This window comes from Mobula birostris, chromosome 5 (genome assembly GCF_030028105.1).
Source record: "Mobula birostris isolate sMobBir1 chromosome 5, sMobBir1.hap1, whole genome shotgun sequence".
In the NCBI taxonomy this organism is placed as follows: domain Eukaryota; kingdom Metazoa; phylum Chordata; class Chondrichthyes; order Myliobatiformes; family Myliobatidae; genus Mobula; species Mobula birostris.
Genome location: NC_092374.1, coordinates 41,717,110 through 41,732,957, shown reverse-complemented (window position 1 = coordinate 41,732,957; position 15,848 = coordinate 41,717,110). Strand labels below are relative to the sequence as shown.

The 15,848-nt window shown below is 39.8% G+C and overlaps 1 protein-coding gene across 5 annotated transcripts in view; it reads right to left on the bottom strand.

Annotated features, from left to right (window-relative positions):
• Positions 1–15,848, bottom strand: part of LOC140197672 (uncharacterized) — a 137,400-nt gene that overhangs the window by 13,702 nt on the left and 107,850 nt on the right. For all 5 annotated transcript variants that reach the window (XM_072257966.1, XM_072257967.1, XM_072257968.1 and 2 more), the window contains 4 exons: positions 11,823–12,876; positions 11,517–11,614; positions 2,703–2,795; positions 1,052–1,227 (listed from right to left, as the gene is read on the bottom strand). In XM_072257966.1, coding sequence (XP_072114067.1) covers positions 1,052–1,227; positions 2,703–2,795; positions 11,517–11,614; positions 11,823–12,876 — 1,421 coding nt within the window. The remainder of the gene's footprint in view (positions 1–1,051; positions 1,228–2,702; positions 2,796–11,516; positions 11,615–11,822; positions 12,877–15,848) is intronic.

Genomic DNA, 15,848 nt, shown 5'->3' with positions numbered 1-15,848 from the left:
AGGGAAAGATGTGCTTAGTGGTGGGATCCCGTTGGAGGTGGCGGAAGTTTAGATCCTCTCTTCGACGGGAGTTCAGTGAAACCATCTCTCACTGCTCCCCATCTGTAATTTCTTCAGCTCTTCAACTTTTCGATAAGCAGGATCTCCCAGTGGCCACACATTTTAATTCCACATCCCATTCCCATTCTGACATGTCTATCCACGGCCTCCTCTACTGTAAAGATGAAGCCACACTCAGGTTGGAGGAACAACACCTTATATTCCGTCTGGGTAGCCTCCAAACTGATGGCATGAACATTGACTTCTCTAACTTCCGCTAATGCCCCACCTCCCCCTTGTACCCCCTCCGCTATTTATTTTATACACACATTCTTTCTCTCACTCTCCTTTTTCTCCCTCTGTCCCTCTGACTATACCCCTTGCCCATCCTCTGGGTTTCCTCCCCCCCCCCCCCCGTCTTTTTCCCTGGGCCTCCTGTCCCGTGATCCTCTCATACCCCCTTTGCCAATCACCTGTCCAGCTCTTGGCTCCATCCCTCCCCCTCTTGTCTTCCCTTATCATTTTGGATCTCCCCCTCCCCCTCCCACTTGCAAATCTCTTACTAACTCTTCCTTCAGTTAGTCCTGACGAAGGGTCTCGGCCTGAAACGTCCACTGTACGTCTTCCTAGAGATGCTGCCTGGCCTGCTGCGTTCACCAGCAACTTTGGTGTGTGTTGCTTGAATTTCCAGTATCTGCAGAATTCCTGTTGTTTGAAATGACTATCTTCATTTTTTTTAAAATATAAAGCCAAGGATCCCTCTATTTGGGAAAGCAAAGTATTCTTAATTTGTCTATCAATCTTTAAGAAAAATCACCATTTCAAAAAAATGTACCTCCTCATTCTTCCTAACAAAACGCATCACAGCAGAGTATCAACGAATTTAACCTTCCTTATTTCTGGACAGATTACCCTTCAGAAAGTGTTCTATCTCTCACTTCAGTATCTTATATTACCTGCAGCCACAGTTATCAATAACCACACAAAGTTTCAAATGGAAAAACTAACTTACCATGGTGTCTTTATAAACCATCTGACAACCCTTTTCTTTGTATGGTCCCAGTACAAGTTTCCCACAAGAAAATGTTTTCATATTTAAACTTTTGCAGATTGCAATGGATCTATTATCATCATACTCAGTCCTTAAAGGATAAAAGAAGTTGCACATTTCAGAAGTTTTAACACAATCTGAAAAAGAAGGGGAAAAAAAGTTAAACTATTGACATCAAATTCAAAGTGATTATTCCTGGGCATAAGAGAAAAAACACTGATCTATCATTCATATTTAAATCCTTTTGTTGTACATTTTTCTATCAAAAATTATCTATTTTTCCATTCTGTAACTTATCCCATTAATACAAATGACCAAAGCCTATGCCAATAGATGATGATCAAAGTGAAAAAAGGTATTGAATGTCTCAAACCAATTGTCTCAAGCAATATTATCCACTCTACAAATAGCAGCTAATTTTCTGAGCACTGCTAAAATAAGTGTATATCTTAAGTATATTAAAAAGATGTATTAAAATGCATTGGAATGAATCTCAATTAATAAGTCACCAGTTTGAGGTTCTGCACTGAAAAATACTTAGAAGTGTAAATGATGAAATAGCATTACTAATCTGAGTTTATCTAAATTCCACAAAAGAAGAAGTATTGCAAAGAACTAGGTTCAATAATATAACTGTTGAAAAATTAGAAACAGGATCAACCAATTATATGCAAGCTAATCTGATTAATACCAGGAAAATTGGGATAAGTGCAATTCACAGTGATAATGCAGGAAAAATATTTTTAAAATGCCTGGTAGTTAGAATTTCAAAATATATAATAATGCCTTATAAAATAAACTGGTTCAAATGACATTTACATTCCAGCGGCAAGACGAAGTAACTGAATAGAGGATAGGAATAAATTCCTATTTCTTAGCTTGGCAAGATTCAGCTAATAGTGAACAATGGATATGTACTGGAACCTCAACATTTTTTTTTTACATTTGACTGGGCCATGGAGGTGGGGGGAAAATCAACATTTACTGACAGTATGAAAGATTAGGTTTCCTGGTTATTAGAACGCCGAAATTGCCAGTGACCTTTGAAACAGTGGCATGTGGCTAAAAAGGGCACATAAGAAGAGCAATGAAATCAGATTGAATGCTCTGATGAAAAGCTGGTACAGGCATATTGGACCAAATTGTCTTCCTCTGTGCTGGGATTATAATCTTATCACAATTAATATTATTCTTGTAACTTAACCATTTTCTTTTAAATGAGCAGAACTATAAAGGTTTCTATGCACTTAGATATGCCTTTGGCACACGACAAAAACAGGTCATAATTTAAATTTTTATATGTTCGCATTATCCCTCTTGTTTTAGTGATGACCAATGCATTTTTGTGTGAAGATTAAATTAATTGTGTGAGGAATGTGCAAAGGTAAAGCTTTCATAATGTATAAAGTAGCACTTTAATAACTACTTGCCTATGTTCATCAAACCTAACTACAAATCAAGGAAACTAGAGTACCAGACTCAACTACTACTGTACTTCCAATTACAATCTTATCCCATTTCTCTTCATGCAAATTAAAGAACATCTTCTTAAATATACTAGAACCAGTAAGTTCAACATACTACCTAACAGACTTTAAATAAGGATACCAACCCATAAATATTTCACTGCATTCCTTTTCGCTCCACACACGGGTTGATTTCAAACCTTCCTCTCCTTCAGATGGCTGCTTCTCATAGTTGTCAACTACTCAAATCATAAAACAGAATAAAATCTTTAAGAAAGTTGAAATCTACTATCATTAACATGACAATGTTTTAGAAAACACATAAAATTATTTATTGATTGAAGACCTAGAACTAATAATCAACTAAAATCAACATAAATGTTGTTCTTTAAAGACCTATTACATGCCCCACATCAGATGGACAAAGACATCCTTCAATTTCTCTAAAAAAGAACATTTACAAACTTGATTATTTTGTGTACCAATAAAAAAAGAATTTATGAATGAGTTAATTAGTTGTGCCAGTGTACAGAAAGAACAAACAGGGCGTGAGCTAATAAAGCATCCAATCATATCATGCCAGTAAATATCAGTAAAATCCACTGTTTTCCAGGATTCAATGACAAGTACACTGCCTTTGCTTTCATGAGATGGCTTTGTAAACAGGTGATTTCCATGTTATAATTTATACTCAATTTTGTGATCTGTTTATAGCAGAATTCAAACTACCTGCAAAAAGAAATAACATCAAAAAAATTGCTCTTCCTTGAACAATATGGAAGAAAAAATATACAAATTTTGCATACTTTCAGAATAAAATCAAAAGATGAAGAAGCAGTCATTTAGAAGGTTAGTCAATATGATAGTAAAATTGAACAGCATTAGTATACTTGCCCTACAGTACTTAGAAAGACTAAGAATTGTACTTCCAGTTCAAAGGAAAAGATCGATACAGAACTACCACGTTATTTGTACTTATTCTTAATTGTGCCTACTCAGAACAGAAGAGGATACAATGATCTTAGCTTAGAATGCTTCAGCAACTGAGAAGTTAACTCATCTACTAATCCACGCCCAGACCTGAATCCTGGTTAGGCCACATTTGGAGCATCGTGTGCAGTTCTTCTCACCACAATACAGAAAGGCTTTGGAGAGGTTACAGATGAGATTCACCAGGATCTTGTCGGATTGGAGAATATCAGATAAAAGGATAGGTTGGACAATCTTGGATTGATTTCCTTTGGTGTGTTTGTAGAACTACGACAGGTATACATAGGGTAGTCTTTTACTCAGGATGGAAATGTCCAACACTACAGGGCAGAGGTTTAAGGTGAGGGGGAGACATTTAAAGGAAATTTACATAGCATGTGTTTTTATTAAAATATTCAGTGTTAGGTGCCTGGAATGCACAACCAGGGGAAGTTTTGATAGCAAGGCTTAAGAGACATTTAGTCAGGCACATGAATAGGCAGGGAATGGAGGCACGTGGGATTAGTTTGCATGATGGTTTATGGGTTAGATTTTCATAATCTTGGGGTAGGTTCTTCCAGAAGATTATACGACAAAGTTAGAAGGGGGTATAAATACAGCAGCAACACAGTATTCAATCGGTTGGAATTTCCTATTCTACCAGACTTGCCACTTGAACACCCTATCATCTGGAAAGCTGATTTCACTGTCTGGAAAGTCCTAGTGTCAAATTGCAAACCCCGAGAGATAACAAGGCTTCAAACAACATACTCAAGAGTGGCACAGGAAACCAGAACAAGATCTGCACACAAAATCTTTCTGGAAACCTCCAAAGCCTTGCCCTAGGCTTTGTTGTCCATTAAAGCTCTCTCTGTTTTTAGTATTTCCGTATGTGCTTAATTGGGCATAGGACTAGCAAACCCATCTTGCAAAAAAAAAAAGAGCTACAGAAACACCAACAGAAGCTTCAAAGACACATCTCAGGGAAAGGAAAGATTTGAAGATGGGCTATATTTAGACACAACTTGAAAGAGTGGCCAAGGACAAAGGATGCTGGCGAGTTACTGTTGGTACCCTATGCCCCAGTAGGGTTAATGGGCTAAGAAGTTTGTGCTTAAGATTTCAAAACTATTAAATCAAAATAAAACAATTAAAATATTCTTGAAACATCAAAATACCACTAAACACCTTTAAATTATTAAAAATGTAAAAAACAAAAATTAAGGAAAAACACCTACATCCGGCTCAGGATTCATAAACAGATTCCCCAACATTAGCAATGGCAAATAAGGTATAACCACAGAAATAAGAACCTGGCTGGTTACTTAATGACATCATGGCTGATCTGACAGCCACCTCAACTCTGAATTCCTTCTTCCACCAGTAACCTTTCACTCGTTTGCTCAAAAAGCTATCTCCACATTAAAAATATTTAAACACACTATTAATATTGGCCTTTAAGAAAAAGAATTTCAATGATTCAAGACCGCCAAAGAAAATAAAATAGTAAACACTAACTTCAGATTCTCCCATAACAGGAAGCATCCTCTTCACAACTTATACATGACCATCAATTCAGTTCCACTTTTCCAAATACCAGCACGTACAAACCTCACCTTCCCTTATCCATATGACAACTGAATCATTCCACATATTAAAGACTAGCAAACCTTCTGTTCAACTAACATCCTTCCTCAACACTACACAGCATTCCAGATGTCATCTCAACAATATCTTATATACCTGAAACATAAACTCCCTATTTTTGCATTGAACTTCTCTATCAATAGTAAATTTGCTGATGACACAAAAGTTGGGGGTGTTGTGGATAGTGTGGACGGCTGCCAGAGGTTACAGCGGGACATCGATAGGATGCAAAACTGGGCTGAGAAGTGGCAGATGGAGTTCAACCCAGATAAGTGTGAGGTGGTTCATTTTGGTAGGTCAAATATGATGGCAGAATATAACATGACTGGTAAGACTCTTGGCAGTGTGGAGGATCTGAGGGATCTTGGGCTCTGAATCCATAGGACACTCAAAGCTGCTATGCAGGTTGACTCTGTGGTTAAGAAGGCATATGGTGCATTGGCCTTCATCAACCGTGGGATTGAGTTTAAGAGTCGAGAGGTAATGTTGCAGCTATATAGGACCCTGGTCAGACCCCACTCGGAGTACTGTGCTCAATTCTGGTCGTCTCACTACTGCAAGGATGTGGAAACCAAAGAAAGGGTGCAGAGGAGATTTACAAGGATGTTGCCTGGATTGGGGAGCATGCCTTATGAGAATAGGTTGCGTGAACTCGGCCTTTTCTCCTTGGAGCAATGGAGCTTAGAAAAACAGAGGGCTATGGGTGAGCCTAGACAGTTCTAAGTAAGGACATGTTCGGCACAACTTTGTGGGCCGAAGTGCCTGTATTGTGCTGTAGGTTTTCTCTGTTTCTACTAGCAAATGCACATGCATTTACGAATCTGAATAGAGAGAAATAGTTAAAAATGTAAAGATATTAGATAACACAAACACAAGAAAATCTGCAGATGCTGGAAACCCAAAGCAACACACACAAAGTGCTGCAGGAACTCAGCAGGCCAGGCACCATCTATGGAAAAGAGTAAACGGTCAACGTTTTGGGCCGAGGCCCTTCATCGGGACTGATGAAGCATCTTGGCCCAAAACATCAACTGTTTTACTCTTTTCCATAGATGCTGCCTGGCACGGAGTTCCTACAAAGTGTCAGATAACACTTTTTAATTAAATGCGTTTGATTGTTTTCTGTTATGCGTTTATATTCTTAATATTCAGTAATTAAAATGCATCAAAAGTGGTTGACTAGCCTTTACTAGATTTGGGCATTCAGAAACATTTCAAATTTTGACAGATTTGACTGTAGTTTCCCAAGTACTTTTTCCAATTATTTTGTGAAATAAGCTTATTCTGCCTCCCAAGACCCAAGATCAATACAAGACCCCCTCACCACTCTAAGGACCTCACCGCTGAGCATCAGTTCATTACTTACTAGGAGATCTCCAAAAAGCAAAAGAAACTGACAGAGGTGGAGATATTGCAGACACTAGGAAATCTGCAGATGCTGGAAATTCAAGCAACACATACAAAAAGTGCTGGTGAACGCAGCAGGCCAGGCAGCATCTATAGGAAGAGGTACAGTCGACATTTCGGGCCAGGACCCTTCGTCAGGACTAACTGAAAGAAGAGATAGTAAGAGATTTGAAAGTGGGAGGGGGAGGGGGAGATCCAAAATGATAGGAGAAGACAGGAGGGGAGGGGTAGATCCAAGAGCTGGAAAGCAGATTGGCAAAAGGGATACCAGACTGGAGAAGGGAGAGGATCATGGGACAGGAAGCCTGGGGAGATACAGCCAATTTTTGAGGTAGAGTCAAATTTTAGCACAATGGTTTTATAAGTTCACAGGAACACTGTGTCGAATGTGGTTTATACAAACAAAAAAGGCGCATTATTTTTGTTCACTCATTTGCAGGTAAACTGTAACAAAATGACTGGTCTTCATGGGCACACAGTAGCATGATGGTTAGCACAATCCTTTACACTACCAACGACCTGTGTTCAATTGCCGCCCTGCCTGTAAGGAGTTTGTACCACGTGACCATGACCATGTGAGTTTCCTCCGGGTGCTCCAGATTCCTCCCACTGTCCAAAGACGTACCAGTTGGTAGGTTAATTGGTCATAGTAAAGCATCCTGTGACTAGGCTAGGATTCATTAGGGGGATTGCTGGGTGTCACAGCTTGAAGAGCCGGAAGGGCCTACTCTGTGCTGCATCTCAATTAATTAAATTTTAAAAAGATAAAAACTCATTTCTCATATTTGGTAAAGCTATATGCGGTTTGATCTCCAAAATGCCCTCAAAAAGGTTATTTGTAGCTCCTTCCTTAAAATACTCCAATTCTTTATGTTAGGAAAACTTGGAACTTGAATGGAAACGTAGATTATGGTACAAGTTGAAATCCTTGGGACTTGACTGGCATCAAACCACAGAAAGATTGGACACAAAAATTGCCCAGATCAGTTTCCTCCAAGCAGGAGAACTGTTCTCTTTAAGCATAGGCAGAACATCCCAACTACTGTATTCAACACTTTGATTTATCAAGGCCAGTGTGCCCAAAGCTCTCTTTATGACCCTAACTACCTGTGACACCATTTTCAATGAATTATGGATCTGTACTTCCAGCTCCCTGTCTGTTGCTTCACCACTCAGTGTTCGCCCTGGTTTGTCCTCCAAAAGTGCAACAGTTCACACTTGTCTGCATTAAATTCCATCTACTATTTTTCAGCCCACTTTTTCAGCTGGCCCAGATCCCGCTGCAAGCCCTCCTCGTTGTCCACTACACCCCCAATCTTGGTGTCAACCACATATTTGCTGATCTAGTTTATTACATTATCAACTAGATTGTTGATATAGATGACAAACAACAACAGACACAGCACCAAGGGCTCTCAGCTGTTACAGCACCGATCCCTCACTTACCAAGCACACCATTGCCTGAAAATAACCTGTCCAGATCCACTTGCCAGATCCTTTTTGATACCATCAAAATGGCCTTTCTCCAACTTAGAACCTCAGCCCGAGAACCAGATTTATCCTTCTCCATAATTATATAGAAATGAAAGGTATTATGATCACCACACAAACTTCTATCATCTGCCCTAGTGTCTAGTGTCACACTTTGGTCTAGTTGGACCTCCATGCCTTGATTAAGGAAACTTTCCTGAACACATTTGACAAACTCTATCCTATTCAGCCCTTTTACAGTATGGGTGTCCCAATCAATATGTGAAAAGTTAAAATCACCTACAATCACATTGTAATGTTTCGTGCAATGGTCCACAATCTCTCTACTAATTTGCACCTCTCAATCCCCCTGACTACTGGGTGATTTATAATATAAGCCTATTAAGGCAGTCATCCCTTTCTTATTCCTCAGTATAACTAATATAGCCTCACTAGGCAAGCTCTCCAGTCTGTCCTGTCTGCAAACTGCCATGATAATTTCCCTGACTAATAATATTACCCCTCCCCCTTTAATCCCTCCCATTCTATCATATCTGAAACAACAGAACCCTGGAACACTGAGCAGCCAGTCCTGCCCCTCCTGCAACCAAGTCTCTCTAATGGCTACAATATCATAATTCCAAGTGTTGATCCATGCCCTGAGCTCATCCGCCTTCCCTACAATACTGGCATTGAAATATACACAACTTAGATCATTAAGGATCATTAGATCCAGAACTGGCTTGCCCACAGAAGACAAAGAGTGGTTGTAGACGGGATATATTCTGCATGGAGGTCAGTGACCAGTGGTGTGCCTCAGGGATCTGTTCTGGGACCCCTACTCTTCGTGATTTTTATAAATGATCTGGATGAGGAAGTGGAGGGATGGGTTAGTAGATTTGCTGATGACACAAAGGTTGGGGGTGTTGTGGATAGTGTGGAGGGCTGTCAGATGTTACAGCGAGACATTGGTAGGATGCAAAACTGAGTTGAGAAGTGGCAGATGGAGTTCAACCCAGATAAGTGTGAGGTGGTTCATTTTGGTAGTTCAAATATGATGGCAGAATATAGTATTAATGGTAAGACTCTTGCAAGTGTGGAGGATCAGAGGGATCTTGGGGTCCGAGCCCGTAGAACACTCAAAGCTGCTGTGCAGGCTGACTCTGTGGTTAAGAAAGCATACAATGCATTGGCCTTCCTCAATCGTGCGATTGAGTTTAAGAGCCGAGGTAATGTTGCAGCTACACAGGACCCTGGTCAGACCCCACTTGGAGTAGTGTTCAGTTCTGGTCACCTCACTACAGGAAGGATGTGGAAACCATAAAAAGGGTGCAGAGGAGATTTACAAGGATGTTGCCTGGATTGGGGAGCATGCCTTACGAGCACAAGTTGAGTGAACTCTGCCTTTTTTCCTTGGAGCAACTGAGGATGAGAGGTGACCTGATAAAGGTGTATAAGATGATGAGAGGCATTGATCGTGTGGATAGTCAGACGCTTTTTCCCAGGGCTGAAATGGCTAGCATGAGAGGGTACAGTTTTAAGGTGCTTGGAAGTAGGTACGGAGGAGACGTCAGGGGTAAGTTTTTTTGTGTAGAGAGTGGTGAGTGTGTGGAATGGGTTGCCAGAGACGGTGGTGGAGGCGGATATGATAGGGTCTTTTAAGAGACTCCTTGACAGGTACACGGAGCTCAGAAAAATAGAGGGCTATGGCTAACCCTAGGTAATTTCTAAGGTAAGGACATGGTTGACACAGCTTTGTGGGCCAAAGGGCCTGTACTGTACTGTAGATTTTCTGTTTCTATTATTCTCACTATGTTCAATTGTTCAATTCCTGACTTTGTCTTAGGCTTGACACCATCTTTTCCCACGACCACACCACTATATGCTTTGGCACTCTGGTTCCCATTCCCCAGCAACTCGAGTTTAAACCCCCTCACCTCCATGCAGCACAAGCAAATCTTCCTACAAGAACATCATACCCCTTCCAGTTCAGGTACAAGCCATTCCACATGTACAGGTGCCACCTTCCCTGGAAGAGAGCTCAATGATCTCTTTAGCCCTCCCTCCTGCACTATCTCCTTAGCCATGCTTTAAACTGTATTATCTTACTACTTCTGGCCTCACTAGAAGATGGCATGGGTTGCAATCCTAAGATCACAACCTTGGAGGTCCTCGCCTTTAGACTCTTAGCACTTAGCTCCCTGAACTCACTTTGCAGGACATCATCACCCTTCTTACCTATGTCATTGGTACTGACCACGATCTCAGCCTCCTACTTAAAAATGCTGTGGACTCAATCCAAGATGTCCCTGACCCTAACAATCGGGAGGCAACACGTCATCCAGGGAAATCTTGATCTTGGCCATAGAATCTCCTGGCTGTTCCCCCAGCCACTGAATCCCCTATCACTACCGCTCGCCTCTTCTTCCCCCTTCCCTTCTGAGCCACAGAAACCAACAATGCCAGAGACCTGACTGCTGTGGCTTTCCTCTGCTAAGTCATCCCACCCAACCCCCAATGGTATCCAAAGTGATATATCTGTTGTTGAGGGGAATGGCCACAGGGGTACTCTGCAAGGCTGCCTATCCCCTTTCCTCTCCTGATGGTCACTGAGTTATCTGTGTCCCACACCTTGGGTGTAACGACCTCCCTGTATGTCCTATCCATCAATCCCCTTAGCCTTACAAATGACCTGGAGTTCATCCAGCTCCAATTCTTTAACATGGTCTCTAAGACATTGCAGCTGGATGCACTTCTTGCAGGTGTAATCCTCAGGAACACTGGAGGTCTCCCTGCCTTCCCACATCATGCAAGAGCATTCCACTGTCCTGCCTGGCATCCCCATTGCTCTAACTGCACAACACAAAAGAAAGAAACATTAAATGAAAAAAAATCTATGTGCAGCCTCCGCCTCTTCTCATCAAAGCCTCTATGAACCAAAGTCTTAACTCATCACTCCATGAAGAGGGAAGGGTAGAAACAGCAATAGAGACTAGGAGGTGACAAGTGAGGCCATCAAAGGGTTGTAGATGATGGCATCTGATAGGAAAGAAAAGTAGATTTAAATTGGTAAACTGCTTTATTATTGTCACATGTACCAAGGTCAGCGAAAAAACTGTTTGTTATGTCATCCACACAGATCATTTCATTACAACAGTGGTAAGGTAGTACAAGGGACAATTGGACTAAATAGGGAGATGGGGTGGGCTAATTGATTAGGAGAAATGTGTGAGTAATAGTAGGTGGGAAAGGGAAAGAATCCTGGTGATAAGGGACTGATGTGACCAAAGGCCTGGGGAGGAGGACAATGTCTTCACATTCAGACACAAAGATTTACTATTTTGGCGCAGAGCCGGAAAGTAATTAAAGAAAAATGTAACATTAATAACAAATTCCTTTGAAAGAATTTTTTTAAGTTACATTAAACCATATTTTCTTCAGCATATTTCAACTTTTAACTATCGTACCTTCATGCTCAATATGTCCACTATGTCCACTGTCTCCTACATCTGATGATTCTTGATAGTTCACAGTGGGCCCTGGCCCACTCTTATTAAAAACAGGCCTAAAAGTAAAGAAAAATTAATACACAATTTGAAACTTCTAAAATTATGAACAGACTGAAATTTGTTTTAACACAAGATAGATTAATAACATTTTGTAGCTCTCAGGCCTTCTTCCTTCAGTCCTTTAACAGCTAAAGAAATGTTGAATAAGTTGGACAATTATGCTGTATTCTTTACTGAAGTCCTTGAAAAGGTTTGCCTACTTACAAATCGCTACAGAGCTGTCCTTGCTTTAAAGTTCCCTTCCTTTTTACAGAGGTAGTGCATTCATCACCCTCCTCATTCTCATCTAGTGTCTGTTGAGAAGGAATGGTCTTATTTTGGTATCTTCCTGTGCTCATCACAACACCATGCGGAGTAGGTGTGGAAACCTGTGCACTCATACAAGGTTGATTAGCCAGTCCAGAATTGGACTTTCTGGGACTCATTAGGGCCCGATTTGGACTCCCTGAAGAAACTTTGATCATTTCTGGAGATTCATGAGCAGGTTTTTGTGTAATCTTCACAACACAAGTAGTGCCGAAAGATTCTAAAGATCCTTTGGGCTTTTGTTTAGTTGGTTTTGATGATAAAGAGTTAAGGCGCTTAGTTTGCCTTGAAGTTGGAGAAACATGAGCAGAGTCTGTAAGTTCATCAGAATTCTCATTTTGTTCCATTCCATTTTTATCATGTACACCGATATTATGAACTTCCTGTTTCTGAAGGAATTTTTGCTTTTTGCGCTGGTGCCTATCAGAGGGTTTGGCCTTTTCTTCTTCAGCCTCCGAAAACAATCGCTTTTTTGGTTTGGTTGAGGCTGAAGTGTACTTTTGCTTTCTACCTTGCTTCTTATTTGATATATTACGAACATGATCTCCTGGTGGACTATCTGGATAACAAACATCTTCAGAAACATCCTTCTCTGAGGTGTGTTCCTCTGAACTATGCTCTTTTGTCTCCAGTTGAGCAGATGAAGATGTTTTCATAACCATCTTTTTCTTCATTTGTGACTTTGCAAACTTTAATGTCGCCAACCTTCCTTGTAAATTAGCCTTCAGTTCTGGTGAGTAATTTGTGTTCAACTCTGTTTGCAAATCATCGTCAGAATGCTGTACCACCCACCACTTTGGTGGTGGTCTGATAAGGCGTCGGCTCCTTAAACGTACATTGAAAGCATTATCTTGTGTAGGGTTCTCTTCAGGTTCATGGTAAGAAGGAAGACTTTTCTTGGAAGAGCCATGTTTCATTGGCTGAGTTTCCTTCTTTGACATTCCTTTGTTAACTGAAATAAAATAACAATAATTAATGAAAATAACATTAAAGAGCAAGAATTGCCGTCTTTGTACCAATTTCATCTCAGGATGTTCAAAGTGCTTAATGAAAATTTATGTTTTAAGTTGTTTTCCCTATTGTAATAGAAAATAAACTCAATCTGAGTACTTATCTATTTTCCAACATGGACTGAAAAGGGTTAGGCGAAATACATGCCACAAATGATCATCTTCAACAAAAAAGAATTGTCCTACCACTTACTCCTGGCAGCCGCTCCACAATGAGTTGTGGGTAATTCTTTGCTGCAGGACCACCAGTAGGGTTCACAGCCCAAAGAAATTTCTCTTTTAAAATGGAGTTTGTACCTATAAACATTCAGATGGAAGGACCAAGAATCAACGCTCTGTGGGGTAGTGACAAGAGGAGTTGTACCAGTGATGAGTGGGATACTAATATACTTCTAATTAGACCAAGAGCAGAGATAAGTGTTAAAAATATAAAACTGATGGCTTGGAATGTGTGTATTAGTCAGTGCAATAATAACACAATTACAAATGAACCATTATTATCTCACAGCTATTTTTGAGACAAGGTTGCAAAATGACCAAGGTTTGGAACAGAAGATTGGCAAAAAGGAAAAAGGAATGGAGCAACACACAGAAAGTGCTGGAGGAACTCAGCAAGCCAGGCAGCATCTATGGAAAAAAGTAGAGTCGATGTTTCAGGCCGAGACCCTTTGGCAGGACTGAAGGGTCTCTGCCTGAAACATCAATTCTAATTTTCTCCATAGATGCTACCTGCCCTGCTGAGTTGCTCCAGCATTTTGTGTGTGTTGCTTTGCTTTACTTTCCAGCACCTGCAGATTTTCTCTTGATTGTGAAAGGAATGAGGCAGCCCTGATATTAAAGAATGAAACAAAGGCAATGGAGAAAAAGGATCTTTGCTCAGAAAATCAAGAGAAATAATAATTTGTATGTAAGAAAAAAAATCAAGAGGAAGAAAACATAGTTGGAGTTAACTATAAACCTTTAAACAGTATTGGCAATGGCAGTATTGGGAATAGTATAAATTAAAAAATTAAAATTGGATGCAACAAAGATAACATAATCTTAAAGGACTTACTTGTATATCAATTTAAAATCTAGGCAAACCAAATTAGCAGCAATGGTATGGAAGAAGAACTCAAGAAATGAAGGATGCTTTTACAATGATCATAAAATGATAGAACTTCAGCTAAAAGACTGAAACTGATTTAGTTCAACTCAAAATAAGAGACCCTAAAATTATACAAACCAAACAATGAAGGCATTAGACAATGAAGTGCAACATCTCAGGAGATGAATGTTTTTTAAAATTTTATATATTAATAATTAGATAATGTGTTAGGGCTAATGTGGCAGAGAGGTATAACATCAGTCATAATCATGCTAAGCTGCAGAGAAGCCTATTTGTGCCTTTATTTCTTATGCTTTTTGTTTGTAAATTTGTAAATTAACTCATTTTTCCAGACATTTGTTGTTATGTAATAAATTCCATGAAATTTAAATCGCAGAAACAGGTATTTTAGTCCAGGAAGTCTGTGCTTATACTTTATGTAATATACGAGGCTCCCCCACTCTTAAAGAATACCTTGGAACAATGCTATCAGTAGCTATTCGCAATAAATGTCCTCACTAATTAATACTGGAGTGGGGCATTAGCTATATTTAACGTTTGTAAAAGATTGCTAAAATACCAATGTACTAATCAGATGCACTGATCATGTAGAAACTCCAAACTTAAAATGACTCATCCAGTATAAAAAAGCTTTAACGAGCGACAACTTTGAGGGGAAAAAAGGCCTCACGTAAGTTTTTGAACAGGATACCATAAAATGTTTTTAGTCCTCAAGCATACAGAATCTTTGAAAAAACATTACAGCCCACAGTAGACCCTAGGTCTTAAAAGTTCGACCCTGTGTTGTTTGGCATTTCTGTATCAGGAAATTCGGCGGGCAGTGGAGGTTTCGAATTGACACAAGGCTCACCAAAGGCTCATGGAGATACTGTAAAACACATGACTTCATTCTCAAACACTTACAAACATACCCCACCCAAAAATAAATCAACCAGTTGTCATGCAAGTATACGAGTAATTTAGTTTCAGTGTCAGGGTACACCTAAAAGCCATGCATTTTATACGTCCTTTACTAGATGCAAAATATCCATTACTCAGCTTCTGAATTTCCATCTAATCTGCTAACCTATTAGGAAAACAATTGCTTAAACTACTAGGGCTACTTGAAGGAACTGAGTTTTTGGGCAGAAGCCGTGCTTGTCAATCGTGGATGGTGATTTGACACAAGTTGGCTTCAGAATCCTTCACTCTGGCAAACAGTGTGGTCGCGGCGAATTGGATTTTCGAACTGAATTCGGTCGAAAGCAATGGGTAATATATGCATGAAGATGATTTGCAGAAGGCATACAAATCGATTAGCTGCATCACCCAAACAGTTTTACTTGCATCCACTGACCATCGGAAATGAACACCTTGCACCAACAGAAAACGAGTAAAATGATCACGGAATTTCTACGTGATTGACAGATCGATCGCTTGCTGAGTGGCAGACCACTTTACGAAAGCGTGATTTGCAAATTGTTTTCAAACAAATTAGCAAACTAAGTCGAAGGACTTTAAGTTTTTGTTATTTGAATTCATACTAGGATGTGCTCACATTCATTTATTTTTAGTATTATTAGATAGCATAATTGGAAGTAGCATTTTAATTACTGCCTGGAGAAATTAAAGATGTTTCACTTCCCCCATTACCACAGACTATCTACTTGTAACAATCCACTTTCCATCAGTTTTGGCAGAAGTAACGTTTACCATTAACTCTGATTAGCTGTTGAGTCAAAGAATCACTTGTTTGCTCAAACTGCTATAGCAATCATGCTTTTAATCCGGAAATCAAAAACTGGCTGAATTGCAAAACCTCAATAT